Below are 12,471 nucleotides of genomic sequence, written 5' to 3'. Positions count from 1 at the left end.
ACTGAAGCTCGACCAATAGCAACGCGCTTACTGACCAACGGACACCAACTGACGGTTTTCATTGGCCAACTGTCAAAAGCGCCTTACTTCCGGAATGACCACATTACTCCATCAAGGTCACGTTTTTCGGATGTTACTTGAAGGCGTCGATTTTTTTTTTTTTTTTTTTTTTTTTTGCAATATTGGCTGTTCAGTAGATAATTCGAGTTGATTTTCAATTTTCTAGTTGTGGTTTTGATATGCTAAACGACCCGTCAAATGATTTAAAACAACTATCAAGAAACATGGAGATTTCACACGAATGAAGATTTAACACATACTAGAATTCCAATCTAACTTGACGTCCGCGAAGCCATCTTGCTCGGTCTGATGGCGACGGGTGCGTCCGATATTGCGCATGCGCGTACATTTGGGTATGTTTCGCTGTGGAAGGGGTGGAGAACTAGCTCCTGTGATGAACGAATACCGGCTTCATTAAAGAAGCTGTTCAAGCTTCGTCGGATTCCACGTCTGTCTGATTATGGACTTTCTCTTGAGTGGAGTGGCGGCGTGCGGGGCGTGTCTCGTGACGAACCCGCTGGAAGTGGTCAAGACTCGCATGCAGCTCCAAGGAGAACTTAAAAGTAGGGGGGCCTATCAAGTTTATTACCGTAATGTCTTCCACGCTGTTAATACTATCGCGAAAGTGGACGGACTGGCTGGCTTACAAAAAGGCCTCGTGCCCGGACTATGGTATCAGTTTTTTATGAACGGCATCCGACTCGGGTCGTACGCGATCATTGAGTCCTCTGGCTACATCTACACGGATGGAAGAATCAGTGCCCCCAAGACCATCATAGCTGGTGCGACGGCGGGAGTGGTTGGAGCAGTGATGGGCAGCCCTGTGTATTTGGTCAGTAGCCTGTCTCGATCCTCTCAGAAACATATTTTTGTTATATGTATTCTATAAAACAACTGGGTTTTGTCATTTCCAGTTCAAATAACAGTGGTCACTCACTTTCCGTCACCTGGAAGTATCTTGGCATTTTTTTATTTCAATAATAAAGTAGGAACTTAAAAATATTTCAAACATCTTTGTATGTCAGACATTCTAAGTTTAAACTGGGTTGTTAGTCAAAATGACAAGTGTGCACGCAACCGCTTCCAAATGATCAAAATTTTTATTTAAAGGACAACCAATGTCACTTTTTTGTTTTTTAACTGACACCAGAAAAACGTTTTATAGCGACTAAAATACCCAAAACACGCAGTATGATATTTGTAGTCAAATGCAAAACACCAATAAAAATGACTTAAAGTGTCCAAAATCTGCAAAAAATTGAGCTGCGAATTGGGCATTTTCAGAAAGTCCCGCCCCCAGTTCGTGACGTCACGCCAAGACGTCTTGCATTGCTAGTGAATCAAAACAATGGCTTCAGATTCGGAGAATATGCTTTGTTGTTCCACATCCAGTGATGACTATGATTCAAATAGTTCTGAAGAGGAAAGCATACATGTTTGCAATCGATTAAAGAATTTATTTGTGCCATTTTGAGGCAACATTGGGGGAAAATCTTTCACCCAAAAAAAGAGGCACAAAATGGCGACCTCCTGTGGCCACCTCCGTTTCCACAGGCTGATAAATTCCTTATATGGCGCTTGGACGCCCTCTTCTGGCGGCTTTTGGGTACAACATGAGGTCCCCAAAACAAACAAGTACACCAAAATACATTGACGTGATGGAAGGACCGCTACAATGCGTCTTTTTTTACGGTAAAGGGCGGTCCTTTAGTGACGTCACGTACGGACTCGTCACCAACTCAAAAACAAGACTGCCTGAATATTCAGCGCGAGTCTTAAAACGTAAAATATAGCTATATGCGGTGGAATCTTTGTAAACTACGTTCAGTAGAAGTCATTTGAAGCCATTTTACAAATTATGGACACAACTTGTCCAGAGACGTCGGTTGTCCTTTCACAGTAATGGCGCCCGAGCAGAAGGGCAATTACATGTATAAATTCATAAAAATTGCCATGTTTGCCTTCTTTTTTCTGTTATTGTGTACTTTTTCTGAATTATCATCTGTGTTCTCAATTACAGGTCAAGACTCATTTGCAGAGTCAGTCAACTGATTCCATTGCGGTGGGACATCAATACAAACATCAGGTAACACAAATATCGTAATCATGATAATCTTGCTTCAGTTTAACTATAAGTACACATTCTCGGTTTGAAATTGGGACCCGTTTAGTGAAGCACAGTGCATTCATTTGAATGACAACCTTTGGAGATAAATCTCAAAATTATAGAGTTCAAAAATCTTTACTTTGAGATGTTCTGCTCAAATGTTATTATTTATTATAAATGAAAGGAATAATAATAACTCATTTTTGTTCAAATTAAATCTCAAACAGAGAAATTGTTCACCACTCATGGTCCTCTAATTTGCCGCATTTAATAGCCAAAAGCAAGGAGGCGGGTTGTTTACTTTTAGCTTCAGCAAATAACAATTAGCTTCAGCAAATAACTAACAAACTTAAGTAATATTATTTCTAATAACAAGCGTTTTTGTTTTTTTTAAGTGTCAATGTCAGCAAAAAACACAATATTTGAATACTCACCCACCATGCATCATTATTTCTGTATAAAATATGTATCTTTTTGTGACGTATTCTGTTGACGTGAGACTTTTGCCATGTGTGGATCTCAATTTGTTGGGAATCGGAATATCTTCATGTGTCTTTATTTTATTTCTTTTTTTCTTCTTCCAAAAGTCAATGTCCCACGGCTTGGCGGCCATTTATAAGGAACATGGTATTCGAGGACTGTGGCGGGGTTGGAATGCTGCCATTCCGAGGGTCGGCGTGGGGTCAGCGTCTCAACTATCCACCTTTTCCTCAGTCAAAGAACTGGTAGTTGATCTTCAGGTTAGAACACAAGACTGCTTTCTGCCAAGTGTGAACATTTTGTCAGGCAACATGTTTATACTTAAGAAAATAACCACTCTCACTGCATTTTGCGCTTTCAATTTTGAAGCTATAATGAGGTCTTTAGGTTTTCCTGTGCTACATAGATGGTAACAAATCATTTAGAGTTGATAGACATTTCTATTGAAATGCATTATTGTAACACAGACAAAGCTGGTGGGCGCGCAGCCTTGTCGAACGGAAATCTGACACCTTTCATTGCCCCAATACCCTTGCTACTCAAAACAGGGCTTACATAACTACCAGCAGATTTTCTAGGATGTAAATTTAACTGCTGCTTAAAAAATATGCCCCCACAAGCACCAAAGATGCCATAAATGTCGTTATACCAGTTCCGTGTTCCCCCTCCTATGGAGCTAGTTGAACTAGTCAGATATTTTTTCTATTCACCGAAACGCACACTTTGTGTCTATGTATTCATTTGTTTTGTTTTTAAGAGCACAAACAATGTCTTTGCATGGGCGTGAGCGAGCATACTGTAGATTCTGACAGTAGAACGACAGCTGCCAAATACATCAGTGGGTCGCATAGCAATGCCAAATTGAAGGTTGATTCTGCGCTCCAATTCTTTTTATCAAAGATAACCACATTATTTCCTTGAATTGTTTTTGAAACAAGGCTGAAAAATAGGGCTATTTTTAGGGTTCTCCCACACTGGTCACATTACCGCTAGGGAAGAGACCGGACCTTGCACTCTTAAGTCACATGCAGCTCAGCTTCTCTTACATAGTTGTTATTGTTGTCCAACAGCACCGAGGCCTTTCCGCTGAACAAAGCAGGGCTGTGAAAATGCTGACCATGACAGGCACAAAAAAGCACAATCGCCCCAAAGCTGTCCAGTGATGACAGTCAAATGACACAGACATTCCTCCTAATCAAAAACGGTGCTGGCATATTCATATAAAGACTCAACCGGTCAGCACACTCTCCACCTTGATGAATGTTGTGGCCAAAAATGCTGAAAAACAATTAGTATCCATTCCTCATGACGCACAAAAGATGGTAAAATAGATGTATTTTTCGGCGTACACTCTTAGCGATTACCGGTTTATCACTTTTATGTGGTTATAATCTGTATCTAGAGGGCAACTTTGGCTATCCTATTTAATGTAACCTTGATCTTATTTTCCCCCTCCTAAGTTGTTTCCAAGGGACAGCTGGTTGGTGGGCCTGAGCGCCGGCATGATCAGCAGCGTGGCAGTGGTCCTGGCAATGACGCCTTTCGATGTGGTGAGCACGAGGCTCTATAATCAGCCTGTGGATCATCAGGGCAAGGTGAGCTTGAGAACGCGAAGGGACAAATGAATCAAATGAATGCATTAGTGACAGACTAGGAGCTTGTTGTTTGGGGTTTGTTGCTTTCATATGTCAACAGTGGTCTTGGCGAAGAGTCGAAGCTTAAAGGACAACCGACACCCTTTTTTTGTTTCCTAACTGACATTAGAAAAACGCTTTATAGCATCTAAAATAACCAAAACATGCATGATATTTTTAGTCAAATGAAAAACACCAATAAAATGACTTAAAGTGTCCAAAAAACGACTTCAAAATCAAACCGGAAATGGCCAGTTTCAGAAGGTCCCGCCCCCTTGTTCGTGACGTCACGTCAAGACGTCTTGCCTTGCTCGGGAATCAAAACAATGGCTTCAGAGTCGGAGAAGATGCTTTCTTGTTACTCATCCAGTTATGAATATGATTCAAATAGTAATGAAGAGGAAAGCATAAATGTTCAAGAAGTCATTCCGTGTCATTTTTGAGGCATCTGGACTGAAATGTAGTGTCCCAAAAAATGCACAAGATGGCGCACAAGCTCCGTTGGAAATGGACTGATTTGTCTGCTGCGAATTTGTGTCAGCTCGTATCAAATAGTAGTCTTGGTGCAACACACAACGAATCACCATTACGTTATTTATGTGTTTTCCTTCTAATGTCGCCATCAACACGGATTAACACGAAGTTTTCAGACCAAACAAAGTACCGCAAAATGCATTGTGTGTCGCTTTCTCGGTCAGGGGCGTTCCTGACGTGACATCACTTCAGGAATCATCACCAACTGGAAAACAAGACTTCCTGAATATTCAGTGCGAGTCTTAAAATGTAAAATATAGCTATATGCCGTGGAATCTTTGTAAAATACGCTCAGTAGAAGTCATTTCAAGTGATTTTACAAATTATGGACACAACTAGTCCGGAGGCATCGGTTGTCTTTTAAATGTAAGAGTCTAAATTGTGTCATTGTCGAGGTTAAGTTTTGAATGGGGGAGAGTCGACTTTTCCAAAAAAAATCCAATTATCGAATGAGCACTTCAAATTCTTCTAGAATCATTTATCACAAATAAATTTGAGAAAATATTTATGCCTGTTCTAGGGCCCTCACTGCTGTTTCTGATGTTTTGGAACTTGTCAGCCAGTGACAGATGTAGCATTAGCAAGCTACAGCCAAAACATGAAGTGTCAAAGGACATACAGTAGGCTGAGAAGTACATATATCAAGTCAGAAATTGTTATTCTGTGTAAAGTGTCCTTGAGAGTTTTGAAAGGCGCTTATAAATACAAGGTAATTTTTTTGCATAGCTCTGTATGTTTTTGTTTTGTCCCTCCTGACGGTTTTTGGTCCAACATAATTCTGAAGTTACACCAAATGAAAGGAAAAGTCCCATTCTTGTCTTTTTCAGAGCTATTTTTTTCTTTTTGTCCTTTAGGGGCTTCTCTATAAAGGGTTCACTGACTGCTTTTCAAACACACTAAAAAAGGAGGGGATAACAGGACTCTACAAAGGTTTGGGAGCCTCTTATTTCCGGATTGGTCCTCACACCATTCTTTCTTTGTTCTTTTGGGAAGAGCTCCGCAAATTGTACCAGCCGTTCAGATAACACAAGGGACCAGGAAGTTGAAAACGGTGAGTTATTAGGCAACGAGTCACCGATTGCAAGAAATTCAAATGAAATGAGTTACTTATGAGGTTAAAGAAAAACCAAGGGGCTATTTTCTTCCTCTCATAACAAATGAGCCAGGGTAATATGAATGTATCGAAAAAGGGAAGTGAAAAAAAAAAGTGTACAATGCTCGGTACCTCACCGCATCATATGTGGCTATTGACCGTTAGAATTCAGTGAATGGCAATATAATTGCCATGCTACCTCCCAACGTTATATCATTCCATGCCAACCTATCGAGGCCTATTCGAGATCTGCCAGAGAGAGTTGAAGCCAGTGCTGAGACTAATTTTTTTTGGCTAGGCTAACGTTTTTGTGACATTGTTAATTGATAGTAGGCATCCATTTGTGTTAATGTATTCGTTTCAGTGGTCCAAATGACCATAAATAATACACACTCCACAATGTGTTATTCATGTCGACCATTTTACATTGGTGATTAGTTTATCTACATGTGTAATCTCTTCAAATTACCTTAAATAGAATTTCTTGGACAGGTGAATACCTTCTCATACATTTCCATTGTTGGATGCCTATTCTCAAATTAGCATTGTATTTTAGACCGCATGAGCTCACCTCAGTCATACAAGCAATAAGTACCTCATCATTAACCTGAAAGTCAATTTGGAGTTTAGTTATTTTTTGTATTTGCTGCTCAAACTAATTTAATAGAGTACCTTATTTTATGAAATTCTTTGCCAAAATATGCAAATTATTCTTTTTTTTTTTTTAATCGTCAGAGGTTTATGAAATCACCCCTATTGTATGTCCAAAGTGCTGTCATAATATACTGTTATCAAAGTGTCAAAGTGTTTTATTTTTAATGGAAAATATGCAACTAATGTCATCACAACTAAAGCTTGGCCCTTTTGGATTTTCGATTTTCAACTGTATGACTCGCCCCAGACAGTATTTTGATACCGTGATAGTACTTTTCATCTTGTGTGTGTGTGTGTGTGTGTGTGTGTGTGTTCTGCAACATTTTGTTTGGAAACTATTAAACTACAGTTCCTAAGAGTCAGTATAATTTGCAAAGGGTGAAAAACATACACTTTTTCAGACATTACTGAAAAATTAAACGTTCAGGAAATTCCTGATCAGCAAAGTATGCTGTGCAATTGCTTCATCACTTGAACAGATTTGTTTTAGATCATATCAAACGTAGATTTGGTTTCGTCTTGCTGCAAATTTGGGTTCCACAAAATAGATTATATGTTATTTACCAATACTGTATTTGCACATAATATTATGAAAATAGCGGTCCAGTGGTTAGCGTGTCCACCTCACAGTGCAGATTTTCCCTGATTCAATTCCAGCGCTGCCCTCCTTGCCTTTTTTTTTTTTCAAAATAATACATTCGTTATTCAAGACACTGGTGTCATGGTTTTACAATAATTTTCTTTGCCCTGTTTTAAAAGCTTGTTTCAATACGGTAACATATCCACCTAATGTGATGCAAACTCCTCTGTCTTGATTTGGGCAATATCTGTTTGTCTGCAAATGACAGGAAATGCCAATAAATCATAAATCATCTTTGGACTGTGATTTTTTTTTTATAATCCACACCATCCGTCGATGTATAATTTCATTGCAAGTGCAAATTCTGCATAGTATGATTGCCACATTGTTGCATTGTCTTTTAAAAATGGCACCATGTAACAGATCCATTGTGTATATTTAAAGTATACGAAGCTCAGTAAATGACAACACACAAAAGTCCTCATACTTGGATAAGTATCATGTCAAATTTGACAAAACCAAACTGTATTTGAAACGGGGCCCTATTTAGAAAAGAACATTTTAAGATTTTTTTCACAATCAATGTTCTTCCGAGTTAATTCGTTGCATTCTGTGAATTGACCACTAGGTGGCACTGATTCAACACACTACCTTTAATGATCAGAAATAGCAAGATCCTCATGGAAATACTGTATCTAAGTCACACACACATATTGTTCATTCAAGCTTCAAACCGCAGTCTGATTTTCTTTGTCCACTGTTTTTACTTAATTTTCTTTTTTTGTACCCTCGGTATTGTTCCCATAGCAAAGGACCTGACCCAGCAAGATGCAGCTGAAGAAGGCCGACATGAGGTAGCTCGCTGTGGCAAGAGACTTCCCCGTGTCCTACAAAACCAAGGTTAAATTCACGTAATTAGTAGAAGCTGTTTCTGATGAGTGCAAAAAAATGTTCATTTTATTTACATACCTGCAGTGAAACAAAGATGAGACCCAGAGAGGCTGCACAGGACAACAATACGGATGGAGATGACAGCTGACCCGTGTGTCCATTAGTATAGTTAGTTCCTGCCTGAATAATCTTCAAGCAGACAATCGAGTAAGTCAGTTTTATTTTGACTTTGCACATTTTAACTTTACTTGGGAACCTAACACACCTTACTGAACTTTCCATGCTCTTACCTTGCTTACAATTATTGCTGCCAAACTGGAAGACTGCATTGCCCAGATAACTTGTGCAGGTGCATAAGATCCCATTAGGGAAATTAAACCACCATAAGCCAACACAAACAAAATACCTGCCAAATGAACATAGGTGGGAGGATGTGGTATCATTGTTAAATAAAAACATAAATAAAATCACTGTGAATGTGGCAATAAGTCTTTCCACCAGGTGGTGCTAGTAGTATGTTGTTTGGGTGGGGATTTTCATTTTTGTACACCAAGCACCACCTTAAAAAAAGCACTTAATTCCCCCAAAAAGGTATATGCCATTGTAACACTGTCCAGTTTGAATAGTAACACAGTACTCAAATCTAGGAAACAAAAAAAAAAAAAAAAACTGAACTGTACTTAATTTTTACATTTTTTTTTAAAGTACTGTACAGCGCATTTTACATAAGTTAAAAAAAAGCCGTTCCTCTGTAAATATTTGAAAACAAACCACTCTTCTCACTGTGAATATTGTATATTGTACTGAGAAGTTAAATACAACTGAACTGGTCTTAGAAAGCGTATTGTAAATAAGATAAATCCACTGTAACGTGAACATTGAATGAATTGAACCTGTGGCACCCGAAACACATAATCACTGCTTTAGGCAACAATTTTGTGGCTTTTTAATACACTCACGAGACAGTTCTCCTAATTTGTCACTGTTATGATGTTGCAATAATGACTGAAGTGGTTTGTTTACATTATTCTTTTATCTTGTAGAAAACTGCAGATAGATTAACCAATCCCGATACAAAGAATGACTGCTCACCTCTAAAGGTTTCCCCTCTATAATGCAGGATGAGGAAAAGTATCATTATGGTCTGGATGGTCAAGAAAAGTCTCTCACCCCATGCTCTGCAGTAAAAAGGTACGCACAACAGGAAATGGTATATGATGTTCCATAAAGAGACTGTCAAGCTAGGGCAGCAGATTTAGGAACATGATCAAACATGTGACAAGGTGTAACGCTCTTTTTTGTAATTGCTATTAGCACAGTCTATCTAGCTGCAGGCTATTGGCACATACAAGTACGGCATATTTTTCACCCCCCCACCCCCCCAAAAAAAAAAAAACAGCTCAAATATGAAGTAACTGACAAGCATTGTGGGGAAAAACAAGAGCTATAACGACAATTTTACGTACGTAGCCACAGATATGTTCATTTAAAAATGTATATTATTATAATTGTGATTTTTGAGTGGGGCATCATACCCAAAACTGTTTCAAATTTTGTACATTTATTTTTCCAATGACACAGAAATTACTTTCAGAAAATAAAAGTACTATACTGGTTAATTACTAACAGAAGTGGAAAGTTGTGGGTCATGGCGAACAGGACAGGTCCAGACGTAGCGTAAAGTTGCAGCAGTATGGAAGCTGAATTCACGCCCTCTGCATTCCGTCTCCATAGAATCTTGAGCAGCTGCAGAAGCTGAGCTACGAACACAATGCAGATAGGTCGTGCGGACAAACACGTAGCTCACATTGTCGAATTTGTGTCATGGTTAAAACAAAATTCCAATTCATAACTGGTTCGTCAGCATCATGAAAAAAAATAATGACTTGATAACTCTTGTGTGTTTATCACAATATTCAGTTGTAAAAGCTTGTTTAATTTTGACGTTGACAATTGCATGACATTGCCACCATTTAGTACAATGACACTTGATTGAAGGTTGTGTTCAATCTTTAGCATTGGAGGCATTTGCAGTCCAAGGTTTGATTCTTTCTCACCTCAATATTTTTTATATATGCACGAGGTGTGTCAAAACAATACTATAGCCCAACACTGATGAGTGGTTGATAGATTGTAGGGGTGCAGGATGCTAAACATTTGCTGCATAACTTGATTTTAATATTAATTTCATCTTTTTTGACCTTTTAAATGTAAATAAAATGGCTATAAATCTTTTGCAGACATAAAATGATCCCCATGGTAAACGTGTTTTAGGGGCCTGTCGTTTGATTATTATGTGTTGAAGGTAATAAGCAATTAACGTGGATAACTCCGTTGCAGTTTGCAGCACTGAACAGTACTACATAGCTGATTTAAACTGTTATTTTGATCATGTATTTATGACTGCATTGGAAAAGTGACCTTATTGCGACCACGAAATGAGCACGCCTTTGGCCCGTATCTATGAATATTCACCCTTACCAAAAAATACGTCCAAAACAAGCCACAATCCGATGATTTTGTTGAGGACTAATGTCAAACATGGCACTGCAAATAAAAATACAACAAAAAGTTGAGATAAAGTTGAGTACAATCATAACAGTGAAGCAATGCAAAGCCCAGTGTGCGTTTAAACGCTGCCGTTCCTCCTCCTCCTAAATTTGAAACTACATTACTGTATTTACGCATACTTGGCAGGTGAGCAAGCCGCAATCGAGCGACCAAATATGTTGACACCAAGCCTCACCGTGCAAGTTGTAGTTGACAAAAAGCTCCGCATAACATTTCTCCGGCATGAAATTGTTGACGAGGAATCCTTTGACGGGAAACGTGGACATGTTGAGCTTGTAGTAACGTTAATGTACTAAACGCACGCAGCACTTCCGGGTTCGAACTCAGTTGGTATTTTGAAACTTAACAAAATCCCATAGAGCCGTCATTTTTCCTTGAAGCGACAGCCCAAAACGCTTGATGTACTTGTAAAAAAAGAACAAATAACAAAGACGTAATGGGTCTTACATAGTTTTACAAAACACCAACATTCACGTGCACCTCACCAATTCGTGAAATTATTTCCACAATCGTCCCCAGTATTGGATTGAAATGGATTAGCCTTTATTAGTTTCGCAGTGGAGACATTTACATTGCATAGCATCAAAGTGATGAAAGGAAGAGGAAAGGAAAGAAAGAAGTCAAAAAACAATTTACAGGAGCTGCGGTTTTGACTTAAAGATGGCGCTGCGAGAGTGGCGCCATCTTGAAGTAAAAAAAAGCAAATAATGGGACACATCACAAAAGACACAGTCATTCAATCTTAAACACTTTCTGCACCGTATTTGTTATATTAAGCAGTTCTAGATGAAAGAGGAGAGGATCAAAATGTCCTTTACACCAGTGGATCATGGACATCATGGTGAGATGTGTACGTATGTTGAAATCAAACATGAAGCTGTAGCATCCATTGACTTGGGATTTAAATGCTACTAAGGGACACAAATCTCGAGTGCACGTCTTAGAATGTTCACTTCCCATCCAGATCAGCCACAGACCTTTGAAACATTCTCATCTCCTGGCCGGCCATCACTGTAATCATAACGTTTTAAGCCAAATTCAGTGTAAGCATATCCCACGCCAGCACATCCCTGGCTCTGGGGAGTTTGATTACTCCGAAGCAAATCTTATCTCTGCCGTGATTCCATCAATGTCAACAAAGGGTTCTTTATGATCACTGAGACCGAGCGTATGCCAGAGTGCATTTATCTAATCATAACCTTTACCTGACATAAGTTTGGATCTCCATATACAAACAACACGACTATGTATGTTATTATCCTTGTCAGCAGCAATTCGGATTGCAGTCTGGTAATTAAAAAAGTGTGAAAACATTGCAATGTGCATAATCTAATTGGAGAAATGACAGCCTGGTGTAAATGTCTAGTCTGTTTAATGGTACATGATCGGAATGCGATGTGCAGTGCTTTAACAACAATGATGAAAACAATGGCAGGCATGGTATGGTCTTTGGTGAGATAAGCATCTCACCCAGGAATAATTCCATCAATTAGTTGTATAATGGCATGGAATTTGAAGTAAAAGACAATTGCCTTTTCTGCCAGGCCCTCACATAAAGTTCTCAAATCCAATTCACTTATTAACTCATTCCCTGCCAGACGTGCAAAAATGTGTCCACTCCAGTGCCAGGGTTTTTGTCATTGTCACTCAAATTCCAGGACCCACAGAATATTGAGATTTAGGTCTACATAAACATTCAATGCAGCGTAAGAAACCTTAGACTCTCTTCTTTCATCCGTAAAAAAAGAGCTAATTCCTAAATGATATGGTTCTGGAGTTATCTGATCTTGAAATGGGGGCAGCTGGGGAAAAAAAAGCAAATGCTGCCCCTTCGTGGAAGGGGAAAAACATAGCCAGAGGTCTGATT

The 12,471-nt window shown here is 39.0% G+C and overlaps 2 protein-coding genes across 3 annotated transcripts; one reads left to right on the top strand and one right to left on the bottom strand.

The window, feature by feature from the left end:
- The first annotated feature begins 263 nt into the window (after positions 1 to 263).
- slc25a35 (solute carrier family 25 member 35) lies at positions 264 to 8,027 on the top strand. 2 transcript variants are annotated; one of them, XM_089017492.1, is made up of 6 exons: positions 264 to 892; positions 2,081 to 2,146; positions 2,755 to 2,907; positions 4,108 to 4,242; positions 5,670 to 5,866; positions 7,950 to 8,027. In XM_089017492.1, exons 1-5 carry the CDS (start codon positions 521 to 523, stop codon positions 5,838 to 5,840), a joined length of 897 nt encoding a protein of 298 aa, XP_088873618.1. In that variant the 5' UTR covers positions 264 to 520; the 3' UTR covers positions 5,841 to 5,866; positions 7,950 to 8,027. The 2 variants fall into 2 exon arrangements, with proteins under 2 accessions (XP_088873618.1, XP_088873616.1); XM_089017490.1 differs by lacking the exon at positions 7,950 to 8,027 and having other exon boundaries at positions 266 to 892; positions 5,670 to 7,436.
- LOC148886392 (mannose-P-dolichol utilization defect 1 protein-like) lies at positions 7,635 to 10,882 on the bottom strand. The gene is made up of 7 exons (XM_089017493.1): positions 10,780 to 10,882; positions 10,515 to 10,580; positions 9,661 to 9,793; positions 9,126 to 9,211; positions 8,324 to 8,439; positions 8,112 to 8,222; positions 7,635 to 8,029 (listed from the first exon to the last, which is right to left on the bottom strand). The coding sequence occupies exons 1-7, from the start codon at positions 10,868 to 10,870 to the stop codon at positions 7,910 to 7,912; spliced, it is 723 nt and encodes a 240-aa protein (XP_088873619.1). The 5' UTR covers positions 10,871 to 10,882; the 3' UTR covers positions 7,635 to 7,909.
- Positions 10,883 to 12,471: the final 1,589 nt, after the last annotated feature.

The sequence above is a fragment of the Hippocampus bargibanti genome, linkage group LG16 (genome assembly GCF_051943395.1).
Source record: "Hippocampus bargibanti isolate YZ-2025 linkage group LG16, ASM5194339v1, whole genome shotgun sequence".
Classification (NCBI taxonomy): Eukaryota; Metazoa; Chordata; class Actinopteri; order Syngnathiformes; family Syngnathidae; genus Hippocampus; species Hippocampus bargibanti.
This window is presented reverse-complemented; position numbering and strand designations above follow the sequence as displayed.

Bases quoted from the DNA above. Each gene is read 5' to 3' on its own strand.
- slc25a35 (XM_089017492.1), top strand. From the start codon at position 521: ATGGACTTTCTCTTGAGTGGAGTGGCGGCGTGCGGGGCGTGTCTCGTG. The intron at 2,147-2,754 runs GTAACACAAATA...TTCTTCCAAAAG, and splicing joins GACATCAATACAAACATCAG to TCAATGTCCCACGGCTTGGC. The intron at 4,243-5,669 runs GTGAGCTTGAGA...TTTGTCCTTTAG, and splicing joins CTGTGGATCATCAGGGCAAG to GGGCTTCTCTATAAAGGGTT.
- LOC148886392 (XM_089017493.1), bottom strand. From the start codon at position 10,870: ATGTCCACGTTTCCCGTCAAAGGATTCCTCGTCAACAATTTCATGCCG. The intron at 8,223-8,323 runs GTAAGAGCATGG...GTCTGCTTGAAG, and splicing joins CAGCAATAATTGTAAGCAAG to ATTATTCAGGCAGGAACTAA. The intron at 8,030-8,111 runs GTATGTAAATAA...TTGGTTTTGTAG, and splicing joins TCATCTTTGTTTCACTGCAG to GACACGGGGAAGTCTCTTGC.